The sequence below is a fragment of the Cadophora gregata genome (genome assembly GCF_030347475.1).
Source record: "Cadophora gregata isolate MNR1 chromosome Unknown scaffold_12, whole genome shotgun sequence".
NCBI lineage: Eukaryota > Fungi > Ascomycota > Leotiomycetes > Helotiales > Ploettnerulaceae > Cadophora > Cadophora gregata.
Genome location: NW_026695935.1, coordinates 551,452 through 565,551, shown reverse-complemented (window position 1 = coordinate 565,551; position 14,100 = coordinate 551,452). Strand labels below are relative to the sequence as shown.

Here is a 14,100-nt window from a genome sequence, read left to right as displayed (position 1 = left end):
AGGCAGAATGAATGGCAACAGTTGTTTCAAGGACTTAAGCGAGCCCGAGTCATGGGAGCCCGAAAAGCATTTCAACTCCATTTGATCTTCATTTTAAAACAACTTGAATCTATTTGGGGGTTTTGAAGTTCGGAACTTCGGACGATGTAACGCCTTATTAAGGTTCAATCCCCCGGGTACAAGAGTCCACGTCTTTCGCGTCGACGTCGCGTGTTCCCTCTCCCCTTGGCTTCTCCTGCTTTGCGCCACCACAACATCTCGGACCCAAGATAAAAACCATGCTGCCCAATACGAGATACCAGAAGGTCACAAATGGAGCAATTGGAGAGGATCTGGAGAGCAACAGGTCGGGGCCTTTGGCGCAATGGATCTTTAGCTATCGGACGGCATTTTACATCGTCTTGGTGGTGTACATCATCACTGCTGTGGCGTCATACACCTACGATGATGTCTTGAATTGGAAACACACGCAGTCTGATGTAGTATTAGCTGTTGGAATTCCAAATGGTATGGTGATCTTGCCAAAAGTTATATCTCATTAATTGAACATTGTAGTGCCATTTGATCGAGCGGTTTTGTTTGACGCCGATGCTTCGTATGCAGCATACATGAACGGAATAGACGATCCTTGGACGAAGAACCTGCTACCGCGTATGTCTCACCAGAGCTATCACTGCAGGAGTATCTTCTGACCGGGTCAACACTGTAGCTGGGAGAGGTTTTATCAACGTCCCAACCGAAATCACTCAGCCAGATGGAAGTACCAAAGTCGAAGACAAACAATTTTGCGTATCTATGTTCCATCAGCTTCACTGCATCGTATGTCATCTTCAGATCAGCACTTGAGACACGAGGATCACGACAGATTTAACAATTTCGACTGGAACAGGCCGGCCTGAAATGGATATTCGAGAGTGCAGACAACACGGCAGTCAACAAATCCTCCGAAGCGTACATCATGAAGAAAGAGCATATGGCACATTGCTTCGACTTTCTGCGTCAGGCTGTCATGTGTGCGGGTGACATGACACTGGAGCCGGTCGATGACGAAGCGACGGATGGCTGGAATGTCACACATACTTGTAGGGACTTCAAAACGATTTATGACTTTGCTGCGGAAAGAAGAGTGACAAATATCACTGGGATTTTATAGGGAATTGAGATTTTCCTCACGGGGGCCACGGAACTTGAGAAGCTGGGTGCACTGCTGCGCGAATACCCGGCCGGCTTGAAACGATGTTCCTTAATTCTCCATCTTCCTGCTCAGAGCGGTGACTGATCCCCGGTCGTACACGAATTTGCTTTGACTCTTCTCTAGACACTCTTTGAAGAGTCATTGGAGGATCATGGAGCGAATCCCAAAAGGCAGAAGTGATGTTGCCAGCAAACACAGCACGCTTCGGATGCAACATGCATGGTAAAATCAGAGACATGATTCCCCGAGACACATTTGCTCCTCTTGTTTCACAGCTGTCACTTTTGGTAATCTTGACTAATAGTGCTCTGCTTCCAAGTAACGAAAACCATGCGCCACTGTCAATCATGCATGGATCAAAGACAAGATGTTATGAGGAGGCCAGTTTCTCTGTGCAGACTCAAGCGAATATTGGACTGGTCAAGGTTGTTCATTTCAAACCCTAAACCCATATATGCCGAGACATCACCAATGCCGTTACCTCATCTTCTGCAGCTTATTCTATCAGGTCGAACAAGCAAGTGCTAGTCTGCTTGACCGCCATTCCAGGACCGTACGGATTCAGCGATATGGTTCTGAGTGAGAATATGAAATACGACGGTGGCATTGCAGCTCTCTGCATTGGCAGACAAATACTTGGAGATTCACTGATCGTCAGCTCAAGTCAAAATTGAAGATATGAGGGACCGGGGATGTCGTTCACAGGTGCCGGCTTCTGCAGCTCGGTAACCCCTCTCGTCCAAGGTCCCCCTATTACGGGAAGGAGCCGATGCGAAGCCAAAACATTGGATCAATCCCGAGTCAAGGTACTTCCGAGGCCGGCAGGATCGAGGTTACACAGATCGCAGTCGCTTACCCAACCGTTCGAGGCGAGCTCAATTTTGAATCAACAGCTTCATCAGTAAGCAGCATAAAAGTCGGAATCATGAAGTCTATGAAGTTGAATAAAGGACTGCAAGCAAAGAAACCAAAATGCTCCGGGCCACACACGCAACCGCAAAGTACAAAACAAACTCCTGTTGCATGCTATGTCCCCTCTGCCCCAGGTGCGGGGTAATTGAATCCATTCCTTCCCGACTGTCGTACAAGCCGGTCACCACCAATACCTTACTTGCACCTCCAGCCTCTCATTATTTCCTCATGTCCCACAACTGTACGACCAGTTGTGGCACATTCCCAGCGCCGTCCAGCTTTCTTGCCCAGGATGAGGACCACCACATGTCATATATTCCTCCCGGCCAAGACTTCAGTGACACTACCTCCGATAACTTGCATGTGCCCCTCCATGTGGCTACCCTACTTCAGCAGCCACCATTAATAACCCACCCCATCCAGGCCAAAATAGAACAAGCAGGAAGTCCCCGACTCGTCAAACCATCACATTGGAATCCTGGTATCATCGCCTTGGGGCCGTGTGATCGTCTGGATCGGGCTCGACATAATAGTAATCTGAGCCAGCGCCCACAAAGGCAGCTGGGTCGCCATTAGAAGAAAGCCAGTCAGTGCGCTGCTGGTCTGTAATCGGGTAATATCCAGTATGGCCCTGGGTGGATCCCGCGACACTGTAATTCGTTTGGTCTTGGTAGTAACCACCGTTCACCGAGTAGCTACCCGATGTCGCGACATATTGAGTATTCGCTGGTCCCTCGCCTTGATACTGCCGATATTCGGCCCTCGTTGTTGCAATTGCATAGTAACCATGGGAACTGTAGTATGCGTCTGATGTTGAGGTTATGGGTGTATCGCTGACACTGGACTGGGGTGTTGGCATGTAGGCAGGGCTTGAGACATCATTCCCGCTCCCTCGACCACTGTCCTGCTGCGAGACATGGTTATCTCGCATGTCGACATCACGGTCGGTCGGTGGTGGTGAGCTGTATATGCATCAGTCCATGTTCGTCTTTTGAAATGGGGGTGCCATGCCATACCTGGAGCTTTCATATGTGCAAACTACTGGCGGATACCTTCTCGCGCAGTTGTTACATGGCCGATCTTTGGCCTGGTTACACTTGAAACGGGTCAATCAGAAATTCGAAAACTTTGGGGTCTAGTGCAGTCATACTCTCTGCTTTCTCCTGCGGCATTCAGTACAGGAGGTGAAGGTCCTTTGGCGGGGTCGGAGCGAGGCGTTGGAGGTATGCATTGTTGCGGCAGATATGTCGAACTTTTGACGTGAAAAGAGATGATTAAGTAATGAACTGGGCTCGATAACGACGTCTTGACAACTTTTAGCTGGTTTCTACATGGCTTAATAGAAAATCGTGTGAGACCTGCAGCTGAAGGCATCTGTAGGGCTAGCGAATGGGGGTAGGCGGTTTGCGCCAAAAGTGCCCACACTGGAAGCTGAAGACTAAGTTTTGCACAACCACGAACCTTGCCAGTGCAATGTCCGCTTTGGTGATGTATTTTCGTCGGAGGATCTGATCTTTATTGCGCCCCCACTGACAGCCACCTGGCGCCGTCTGAACGGCAAGCCTTCCGCTGTATGATTCACCCATCTCGGCAGCAACTTCCTGCAGACACGAACCGTTTGGCTATGGAATCCCAACGCTTATGCAGATTGTTGAAATCACTTACTATGTCTTGATAACCAGGACCGCCACTGTTTCCCAGAGGAGCTGGCAGGTCATTTCCGATCACCATCATTTTGGCTTGGTCTATTAAAAGAGTATCTCCAGCGTCTTAGAAGAAACAGACAACCTCAATCCTTTAAAGGCTTTCAAACCCCCAAGTTCTGCCATCTCGCATACTCCAAATTCGGCCAAAGCTTCGGCCAGGCATTTTGTTCTCAGGAAGGAAATTCAACAGGCCATTACTTCTAAATTTGTTGCTATAGACGACCAGTGAGACTGACAATGGGAGGCTGCAGCACTTCAGCTTTCAGTGGCCTCTTGGCTGTGTTCGTCGTATTGATGGTAACGTTGCAGGCCAGCGCCTCAGCTCCAGTGACTTTTGAAGGCAATGAGTACAGAGTCGGTTCTACCATCAGACGTGACGTTTGTATCGTCGGAGGTGGGTCGAGCGGAACCTATGCGGCGATTCGTTTGTCGGACATGGGCAAGAGCGTGGTTGTCATCGAACAGAAGGGTCGTTTGGGTGGCCATACAGAGACGTACACAGATCCAATGAGTGGCCTAAAGCGCGATATTGGAGTGGAAGTCGTAAGTGGAGACAGAAATCCAAATCATGCATACCGCCCACAAGGCAGAGACGGTGGAGACCTCCATGCCTTGAATCCTCTTTAGTCTGCGGCTGCTGACCTTGAAGTGCAGTGGCATGATTTACCACTCGTCAAGGAATACTTTGCGCGGCTGAATGTATCCCTGGTCAGACGCCCTCTCACATCTTCAAACACAGAGTTCTTCGATTTTGAGACAGGCAACATCGCTTCCAGCAATGTAGCTGCAAATCTCAGCGCCGGCCTCGCCGCGTATGGGACTCAATGTGCAAAATATCCTTACCTGGAAAAAGGATTTGATCTTCCGTATCCTGTCCCATCAGATCTGCTACTGCCATGGGGGCAATTTGTCAAAAAGTACTGCTTGGAGTCCATGGTTGGGTTTCATTACCGATTTGCACAGGGGATGGGTGACACTCTGGCTCAGTCAACACTCTACGTGATGAAGAACTTCGGGCTAGATATCTTGAAAAATCTTCAGCTAGGCTTCCTCACAACAGAGCTCAACGACAACAGCCTGCTTTATGAGCATGCCACAGAGGCTTTGAATGGAAACTTGTTGCTAAACAGCAAAATTGTCAAGATCGATCGATCTGGTCAAGGGGGCATCAGAATCGTAGCCTCAACGAAGGATGGTCTGACACAGCTCACTTGCAAGAAGTTGATCATGGCCATTCCTCCAAAGCTGGAGAATCTTTCTGGATGGGATCTGGCCCCAATTGAGCGTGAACTCTTTGTTCAATTCACAAACACTGGCTATTACACAGGCTTGCTGAGGAACACTGGCATCCCGAATAACGTTTCCCTCGTTAACGTCAGCCCCAAGACCGAGTACAACCAGATGATTCTACCAGGAATCTACAGCCTTACAGAGACGAACATTCCTGGGCTTGTGGGGGTGACCTTTGGCAGTGCTCAGGCTTTGCCCGACCATGATGTGAAGCGGAAAATCCTTTCAGACGTACGAAGACTGAATTATCCTGGTAAAGGTCCAAGCAAGCCAGAATTCGTCGTCTTCTCCAGACATGCGCCCTTTGAGCTGACAGTCTCCACCACGGCAATCGCCCGAGGCTTCTACAAGTCACTCTCTGACCTTCAAGGCCAACAGAACACCTGGTACACAGGAGCAGCATTCCATACCCAAGACAGTTCTTTGATCTGGGAGTTCACCGAAGCCTTGCTTCAGAATATCACCGCATCCTGAAATCCAACATGGCCCCGATGGCGAGAGATTGACCTGGAGTTCAGATGAAATACGTGCGCTGATGGATGGCGTCCAATGACGAAGCCAAGGAAAATATACTGTATGCTTAACAATAAACCAACCGAGGATATCGCGTGGAGTTTCCCTTAGAGCCATCTCGCAAGGTTTATCTGTTAGGGACTTGCCGATGCGTCAGATCCTTATTCAGCTGCCTAGCGGCTTGGATCCTCCAGGGCTTACCCATCGAGATCAGGGCTTTGGGCTGAAGCAGGCTGTACAGCCTCGTAGAAGCAAAGCAAAAATGCACTCATTGAAATTGAAACGTCGCACAATCACCCAATAAGACATCTTTAGCGACATCCCCATGCCTTTGGAGTTCCCCAGTCTCAAAAGTGATGACAATCCATATCGCGACCTCCGCTCAAGCTGACAGGTGAGGCTTAGCGTGCGGACAATAGACTTTCCACTGCCAGCTTGGCAGCCTATAAATATGGGACTATTGAGCTGGGCTGACTGCACACCATCTTTGAAGGTGATATATCAGGGTACTTTTGATCGTGATCAATGATAGTAAGATGCCAAACGCGTTCCTCCCGAAGGATGAAAGCAGGTTCAGGAAGGATGTCAGCGAGGCAGATTAGATGATCTTGCGCTAGCGAAAACAGCTAAATGAATAGGGTTGGCGATCATGTGACTTGTCTAAGCAAGGGGCTGGTGTGGTGCCCCGTTTCTTTCTCTACATCTCTTGTCAACAATCAACAAGTTTCTACTGCTGTCTACCGTTTCCATTCTCTGCGTGTCATTCACTTTTACTACTGTTCCTTCTCGTATCGATTTCCAGGGCTCTCTGGCCATGAAACACTGATGATCACTTTGCCAACCTGGATGTTCCCTGTATTCCTGTCCTTTGCCATTCAAGAAAGAACCCCGTTTTTTCCGAGCGCTGAATTCTCAATTTCATCAACCTCGAATTCACTTCCCAAGTCTCCAAACACCCTACCAATCAGACATTGGTGATTGATATCGAAATTCTCGGAGGTGTTGTTATCTTCAAATTCAGCCAGCATTGTCAGGGTCATTTGTCCTTCAAATGCTACCTTCACGATCTCCCCTTTTCAGTCATTCGTGGGTTTCAATCTCACAAACTTTCCCATACCCCTCAAAGATATTGCTGATCATGATGGTAATTCTCGGATCTCCAATTCCAAGCACGGAGCCCTTCCTCCGTCGCCCGATTCGTCTGTCGCTTAAACATAAAACCCGGCGCCAGCTAGGAACAGCTTGCTAGCAAAACACCGCGACTTGATGGATTCTTCACAGCCATGTTGCATCTTCAAACATATGATCTCGGCGTTCATCTAATATTTGTGGGAGATACACCACGTGGAACTGTTTGTTCGCCACTAGTCGAAGGTAAATATGTATATATTCTCCAAGAACTGTCGAGTTCCTCATTCTACCTCAGCTTGGATCCTGCGGCCTTTCATCTCCCTACAATCGCCTCTGTTGTGATATTTATTCTACATCAACTCATACCTGATCACTACCATGAGATTCACTCAATTTCTGTCGTTGGGTTTGGCTTGTTTGACAACAGCGACTCCTGTTCCAGAAGCTGCACCAGGATCAACCCACAGCTTACAGGAACGAGCTACATACCCATCCACTTCAGGATTGAAGTTCAATATCGATGGCAAAGTTGCGTATTTCGCGGGGTCGAACTCATACTGGATTGGCTTCCTAACCAACAATGCCGATGTTGATCTGGTTATGAGCCATTTGAAGGCATCAGGGCTAAAGGTTCTCCGAATTTGGGGTAAGCGAGAAATTTTCGCATGCTACGAGTACATTATCTAACCCATCGAATTAGGCTTCAACGATGTCACCCAGACTTCAGGTGGAGTCTGGTTCCAAAGTTTCGTCGCCGGCCAACAGCCTGTAATCAACACAGGTGCAAACGGACTTCAAAGACTCGACTACGTCGTGAAAAGTGCCGAGTCCCACGGCATCAAGCTCATCATCAACTTCGTCAACAACTGGGGTGATTACGGCGGGATGCTCGCTTACAACAACTATTTCAAAACCACCAAGACTACATGGTACAGCGATTCGAGAGTCCAAGCACAATATCAAGCTTACATCAAAGCTGTCGTCAGCCGATATCTCACAAGCCCGGCGATTTTCGCTTGGGAACTGGCGAATGAACCAAGGTGCAATGGATGTCCGACGTCAGTTGTGACTAATTGGGTCACCAAGACCAGTAATTATATCAAAGGACTTGATCCGAATCACATGATAACTCTCGGAGACGAGGGTTGGTTGAAAGGCGGTGGAGATGGAAGCTATCCTTTTACAACTGCTGAGGGGGTAGACTTTGAAGCAAATCTTAGAGTCGCAGTGAGTTGACCTCACTTTCATAGCTCGATGAGTTCGCTGACTTTCCCCAGAACATCAGCTTCGGCACCTTTCATCTCTATCCAACACAATGTAAACATCTCCCTTTCCCTCTCATACCCCTCACCCCCATCTTCCCAAGTCTGACAGATTCTAGGGGGACAATCAAACGCGCTTGCATTCGGCAACACTTGGATCAAAGAACACGGCAGCATCTGTGCCAAAGTCGGCAAACCCTGCATCTTCGAAGAATACGGCATCGAGTCGAACAAGCCTGCGACCATGGGTCCATGGCAAACGACTGCTCTCTCGACCTCTGGCATCGCTGCTGATATGTACTGGCAATATGGCGATACTCTGAGCACTGGACGGACGGCTGATGATAGCTACACGATTTATTACGGCAGCAGTGATTACAAGACTCTGATTACAGATCATGTTGCTGCTATTGACAAGAAAGAAGCTGGATCGAGTGCATAGGATGAAGGCGCCGTAAGTATATTGGTTTTTTCTAGCCTTCGCGGCATGTTTAAGGTCTGAACCTGGTAGCCACCAGCGAGCACAAGACGAGATAGCTCTGCAATATGAACCTTACAATTATCATCATTGAAGCCCGCCTTAGAATTCAAATCTCAGTGGCAAATATCCCCTTAACTGCCAGAAACACACTCTTACAGGGCACAGCCGCTGAAGCGAGGCGCTCAAATGCTAGCAGTTGCCTGTTCTAAAGGGCACGTGCACTGATTTTGAGCTTTTAAAAAAGGTGTGTTCCAAGTGGCAGTTGAGGGGATACCATGAGCAACCACCTTTTCCTGTGATTCGATAATCCACTCTGTGCTTCACTCTTTTCTCCAGCCTCAATCCAGTAGCATGGCCGGGAGCACATCTAAATTGCCGACGGCACTCAAACCGCATGCCGTGTCATACTTTACTTTTGACATAATTACTTCACTTGACATAACTTATAGGAAGAATATTTCAGTGGTTAACAACTCACCGATAATTGTCTGCAAGGAGTGACGTGATGTTTAGCACATTTTCAACAATCGGGAATCCAATATTCAATGATCTCAACAACCCATGATGATCTAGAACTACTATTAATCAACTTTTCAATATACAGCAAAGTTCACGCCAGCTTTCCACCTATGAAATGGTAGATCGATTCCTCCTTCCATCTCCAACTGCATCATTATCCACCGCGACAGCAGTTTAGGCCTGTGGAAAAGTAGTATGATATGTTATCACTTAGACTTTCGTAAATTCGTAATTTATCCAAATCAATCGTTGGTTCTCGTAACGAATCATAAGCCGACACGGCTTCTCCAGAGAGATTCACGAGTTCCTAACAACACTCAACGCCGCTTTTTGGAAGAGGGGTCGGTTTGGCATCTGTGACGGCTCAACCAGAGATCATCGGTGTTCTCGTCTATGGTAATTTCAAGATTTGAAAATTCGAGCGTGTAGCTGATGACGAAATGGAAATGCACACGGCTCCAACTTTCGTTCTCACCTCTTTGTCCTCGAGCTGTTTCCACCGCTTCCTCCCACCTCCACTTCTCAAAAGAACTATACGGCCAATGCCGACAATTCCAAGACATCATGAATTCTCCAACCACACAAGAATCAGAAAACACAAGTGAGTATGAGTTTGAACTCCCTTCTTCACCTCTGACAAGAAAACGAAGTCCTCGACCGCCATATTATTTTCTGGGACGCTCAACACAACCGTCCTGTACAACCCGGAAATGACATCGTCAATCCTCACACCGGCATTACTGAACCGATAGGTTCTCAAGGCTGTACTATCGGCCCTCCAGCAATTGACTTCTTCGTTCACAACATCACCCTGCCCCCCTCAGCATTGTCGCCAAATCCTTTCCGCGGACTTCGAACTGAAATGATCTCGACTCTGGAAGAAGTGCTTGCGAGTATTGGAAAGCATATAGCGGATGGGGAATATCAAGTCATGTCCCTCAATGCAACTCGATACTCGGTCGTTCTTGTAGTCAGGTCAATGCGGGATCAGATGGAGCTTGACGATTTGTTCATGCTGATGAAGACGACACTTGCATCTCAATTGGCAGAGCGGAGCAGAGAGATTGCGAGGGGTATGAAGAATGCTGGGGAATGAAGATTTCTGATATTTGCATGACAGTGGCACAACAAATGTCGTTTGGTCATTGAAGTTGCATTGCTGCATTGTTTTTTCTTTAGTCAATTCGGGCTAGTTCCTATTCAGAAATAAACACGAACCCGAGCAGAAGCAAGGGATCCTCTTTTCCCATCTTCAAACGCTTCAGTCACGCGGTAATCTCACCAATCAATCGATCTTGGCAACTGAAATCTGGAGAGGAACAGAAAAATAAGCACTAGCTAGATGCATGGGTTCATCAATCGGAAAGACCCAAAGAGCTTGGGGATTTAAGCGAGGGCGATTAGGGCGAAGCTGGAGGGAGCTCAGTGTCAGTTTTCACTGCAGGACGACTTAATAATGGCCAGGTTTGGTAAATTAAATCCAAACGTGGACAACCCCGGTACAGATTCTGTTATAGAAGAAGGAGCTGATTCGAGAGCACGAACGCCAAAGTCGGGCTTGATACCTTTTCTGGTATCAAAGACGAACCCGAACAATGCTGAGCTTCCCAATTGTCAGAACGTACCATTTCTGTCGTTCATGATACATAAACCTTCGATAGACTCGATGATGGCAGTACATAAAGGTATCAACGTCCCGAACCTATCCACAACCAATGTCCCAAAGTCATAAAACCTTTCGTCACTAGCACTGCCCTTCACCCTCTTCGCCAACCCGAAACAGTCATGGCCAGACTCGATGACATTGCTAAGCTCAAGACGATCCTAAGCAAACTCTCCAACGACGTCTCTCGGGATGAAGAGCACCGCAAAAATATTCTAGGAGTTCTTCGACAGTATGTAGCTGTTTTTGAGTCTCCACTGGAGGTGATTTGGCGAATGATGATGGAGGCAAGAAACATCTTTGAGCAGCGTTAGTTACGTGCTGACTCGATACCTTGCAGCCCCACCAGAGTGCTTCTCTCAGAGCAGCTATGGCGATGGGTTTGATTGAGCTCATCGTCTCGGGAACCAAGACAGCCAGTGAGTTGGCAAGCTTGACCAGATGCGACAAACAATTGATCGGTAAAGCCTTCGCTTCGACCTTGGCTGAGATCAGGATATCTAACAAGGGCAATAGTTCGAATACTTCGACCTCTATCGACGATGAAGATAGTTGATGAAACCGGATATGAGAAGTACGCCGCGACACCCATCACCAAGATCCTCACCGTGCCTTCGGTAGGAGGCGGATTTAAATTCATGTTCGACCAAGCAGCAACTTCGGTTGTCCACATGCCTCAATACCTCGCCAAAACATCATTCAAAAATCCTGAGGGACCGAGTGGAAATTTCCAGAGCGCTTTCAACACTGATTTGCAGATGTTTCCTTGGCTTATGGAACATCCAGAGCAGATGTCTAATTTCAACGACTTGATGATGGGGCAAAGGATGAATCGTATTGAGTGGTTCAACTTCGCCGATGTTGACAGTATTTTGTTCGATGGGTATAACGCTAGCCATGTGGATGGCACTTTGCTCATCGATGTCGGCGGCGGTCGTGGTCATGACCTTGAAGCTTTCCGAAAACAGTTCCCTGAAGCGAAAGGATCCTTAGTACTACAAGATCTGCCGCCTGTGATTGATGATATTAAAGAGTTGCATGAAGATATCGTGAGAATGAAGCATGATTTCTTCACACCGCAGTCGGTAGAAGGTTGGTTGTGCCTGAGCCTGAGCATCTAGGCTTTGTCGTTTCGTCTGCTAACAAGTTCGTGATCCAGGCGCAAGAGCTTACTATCTCCGTTCAATTCTGCACGACTACTCTGATGATGTCTGCCGCAAGATCTTGACTCAAATTGTGGCAGCGATGAAGCCTGGATACTCCAAGCTGTTGATCTTTGAGTGGATTTTGCCAGATGTTGGTACACCTTTGTACCCCGCACTGCTGGACATCAATATGTTGGCTCTCCTTTCGGGTATGGAGAGAACCCAGACTCAATGGAAAGAGTTGTTGAATTGTGTAGGGCTGGATATCGTGAAGTTCTGGACGATCGATTCCGAAACGGAGGGTTTGATCGAGGCAGTGAAACGAGTATGACTGGCAAGCTCTTTTCCTTCGGAACGTGCCTAAGTGGAAAAGATCCTTGAACGTGATAGAAGCCTCAATGAAATCTTCTCACTATTGGCTGAATTCCCCAGAGATGACTGTCAAAGGCCAGTCCATGGACCACTTCCATTCACTTGGAAGCATAGCTGCAATACCAGATATTGCGGTGTCAGTAACCGATTGAGAAGACCTGACTCCATGCAACCACCATACGTGAGGAATCATATTTAGCAACGCAATATTTCTTGCCAGCAATACCAAAGCTCGGGGATACTTCATTTCGACAAGGTCGAGAAATCGTTTTGGAAGTTTAAGGGGCATCGTCGCAACTCTTCTCTGAATTCCTGGTTGGGATGGTTGGGCGTCGATTGCCTGATAGAGCGCTCTTAATTCCCTCGCCGTAGCCTTGTACACGGATCTGTCTCGCTTGGATACTTCTGAGTGCTCGAAGGTCTTCGATAAGAGATCCAAATCCTCCTGACCCCTTATCCAAAAGCTACTGTTCGAAGCTGGAGTTTCAAAATCCTCGATAGGCATGCGCTCCACGTACCATAGGTATGCAGAACCTGCCAACCACGGCCACATCTGATCAAACAGTGCTTGGATACCACGAGCCATGTAGTAAGTTTGCAAAGGTATCTCATATTGTCGACCTGGGACAGATGTATGTCCGGCCAGCCATGCGTGATGGCATATTAAAATTGCAGTGGCCAGCAAAAACTCGGCAGAATCTTGGGTGGCGGTGCTCAAAGCCTGTCTATGATTTGTCACAGATTTATCGAAGTACATTTCCGCAGCACGAGATACCTCGACGTCCGAAGGTGTGAGAGCCGCTTGATGCAGAGCAGAGATTCCGAGCAATGCACTTAGTACAAGGTCTGATTGAAATGCAAGGCGGGGTATGTCCATGGACCACATATGTTTGCCTTTCGACGAATTACTCTCTGGCAGCTGCCCGCAGGTAGATGTTGTATAGTGATGCATGAGCCTTAATTCCAGGATTCTCAACCGATCCGACGAAGCGGATCTGGTTGGACGGATGGTAAGGCTGCCCTGCACCTTAAATTCTGTATGAGCTCTGGCCGCATGAACTGCTGGCGGAGATGATCGGAACGAACCCCCAGATGATTCAATAAATACTTCATAATCGCAGCTCTTCCGACCATGAAATCTTCGCGCGCATCCGCCGCATATTGGCTGTTGTTCTAGGTTCAGTCAGCTTGGATCTACGCGTAGTGGCTCTTCTTGATTAGCCTGCTCATCTCAAAAAAAAAAGGAGAAACCTCAACCGACCATCACACTGTGAAGAGAAATTTAGTGTAACTGTAAACGGTCAATTGAGACGACTTGATGCTTACTTTGACTTTGCGAATTTTACAGGTCTTACAGCCCTTTCGTGATTTCTTATGAGCGCGTCGGGGCCGGAGCTCGCCATCCCGCCAGATCGCGGTCAATGGGCGATCGAGCTCGGGAACCGACTCCATCAGGAATGACAAAATAGAGTCTACTAGTGTGAATGTTGTACTTCTGAAAAGTGTCGATCGAGAATGAAGTAAGATTGTTGTAAAGTGGTAAGCCGAGGCACAGCACAGCAAAGTCATCATGTGAATTGTCAGCATTTAGTCAGCTTGGCAGACTCCCTTATTCTAGGTACTGTTGATTAAGGAAGATTTTATTATGTTGCGGGAGCCAGGATCCTCTCGTACAGTCTTTTAAGGCGCGTATCGATCGGCGTCCTTAGTGTCGGCGATACCGCCATGATCCCATCGACATTGATCTCCCGTCCGCAAGATATGGGGTATTCGCTTAGCAAATGTCAACACCTCCTGACTCGCTCCAATCATAAACCGAGAACCCCGAAAGCAAGAGAATACCTTGAAATTCGATATTCGACAATCGAGAGGCTCTAGATTCTGACGAAGTAGATTTCAATGTGAGCTAAG

General features: G+C 47.8%; 7 protein-coding genes across 7 annotated transcripts; 5 read left to right on the top strand and 2 right to left on the bottom strand.

Moving 5' to 3' along the window:
• Window positions 1–278: 278 nt before the first annotated feature.
• ONS95_003036 (uncharacterized protein) lies at window positions 279–1,153 on the top strand (the record flags this gene model as incomplete). Its single annotated transcript, XM_058496321.1, has 4 exons — window positions 279–507; window positions 556–651; window positions 710–819; window positions 890–1,153. 4 exons carry the CDS (start codon window positions 279–281, stop codon window positions 1,151–1,153), a joined length of 699 nt encoding a protein of 232 aa, XP_058353572.1.
• Window positions 1,154–2,591: 1,438 nt separating this feature from the next.
• ONS95_003035 (uncharacterized protein) lies at window positions 2,592–3,338 on the bottom strand (the record flags this gene model as incomplete). Its single annotated transcript, XM_058496320.1, has 3 exons — window positions 2,592–3,069; window positions 3,124–3,203; window positions 3,258–3,338. 3 exons carry the CDS (start codon window positions 3,336–3,338, stop codon window positions 2,592–2,594), a joined length of 639 nt encoding a protein of 212 aa, XP_058353571.1.
• A 712-nt stretch (window positions 3,339–4,050) lies between these two features.
• On the top strand, window positions 4,051–5,577 carry ONS95_003034 (uncharacterized protein; the record flags this gene model as incomplete). Its single annotated transcript, XM_058496319.1, has 2 exons — window positions 4,051–4,356; window positions 4,468–5,577. The coding sequence occupies 2 exons, from the start codon at window positions 4,051–4,053 to the stop codon at window positions 5,575–5,577; spliced, it is 1,416 nt and encodes a 471-aa protein (XP_058353570.1).
• A 757-nt stretch (window positions 5,578–6,334) lies between these two features.
• ONS95_003033 (uncharacterized protein) lies at window positions 6,335–8,584 on the top strand. The gene is made up of 3 exons (XM_058496318.1): window positions 6,335–7,393; window positions 7,448–7,974; window positions 8,025–8,584. Exons 1-3 carry the CDS (start codon window positions 7,126–7,128, stop codon window positions 8,301–8,303), a joined length of 1,074 nt encoding a protein of 357 aa, XP_058353569.1. The 5' UTR covers window positions 6,335–7,125; the 3' UTR covers window positions 8,304–8,584.
• A 989-nt stretch (window positions 8,585–9,573) lies between these two features.
• ONS95_003032 (uncharacterized protein) lies at window positions 9,574–10,105 on the top strand (the record flags this gene model as incomplete). The annotated part of the gene is made up of 2 exons (XM_058496317.1): window positions 9,574–9,610; window positions 9,660–10,105. The coding sequence occupies 2 exons, from the start codon at window positions 9,574–9,576 to the stop codon at window positions 10,103–10,105; spliced, it is 483 nt and encodes a 160-aa protein (XP_058353568.1).
• A 689-nt stretch (window positions 10,106–10,794) lies between these two features.
• Window positions 10,795–12,148, top strand: ONS95_003031 (uncharacterized protein; the record flags this gene model as incomplete). The annotated part of the gene is made up of 4 exons (XM_058496316.1): window positions 10,795–10,935; window positions 11,013–11,133; window positions 11,189–11,764; window positions 11,832–12,148. 4 exons carry the CDS (start codon window positions 10,795–10,797, stop codon window positions 12,146–12,148), a joined length of 1,155 nt encoding a protein of 384 aa, XP_058353567.1.
• An 81-nt stretch (window positions 12,149–12,229) lies between these two features.
• On the bottom strand, window positions 12,230–13,141 carry ONS95_003030 (uncharacterized protein; the record flags this gene model as incomplete). The annotated part of the gene is made up of 1 exon (XM_058496315.1): window positions 12,230–13,141. One exon carries the CDS (start codon window positions 13,139–13,141, stop codon window positions 12,230–12,232), a length of 912 nt encoding a protein of 303 aa, XP_058353566.1.
• Window positions 13,142–14,100: the final 959 nt, after the last annotated feature.

What these genes read in the sequence shown, in the direction of transcription:
- ONS95_003033 (XM_058496318.1), top strand. Translation starts at nt 7,126, where the DNA reads ATGAGATTCACTCAATTTCTGTCGTTGGGTTTGGCTTGTTTGACAACA. An exon ending in AAAGGTTCTCCGAATTTGGG is followed by an intron (nt 7,394 to 7,447) that starts GTAAGCGAGAAA and finishes CCATCGAATTAG; the next exon opens with GCTTCAACGATGTCACCCAG. An exon ending in AAGCAAATCTTAGAGTCGCA is followed by an intron (nt 7,975 to 8,024) that starts GTGAGTTGACCT and finishes GACTTTCCCCAG; the next exon opens with AACATCAGCTTCGGCACCTT.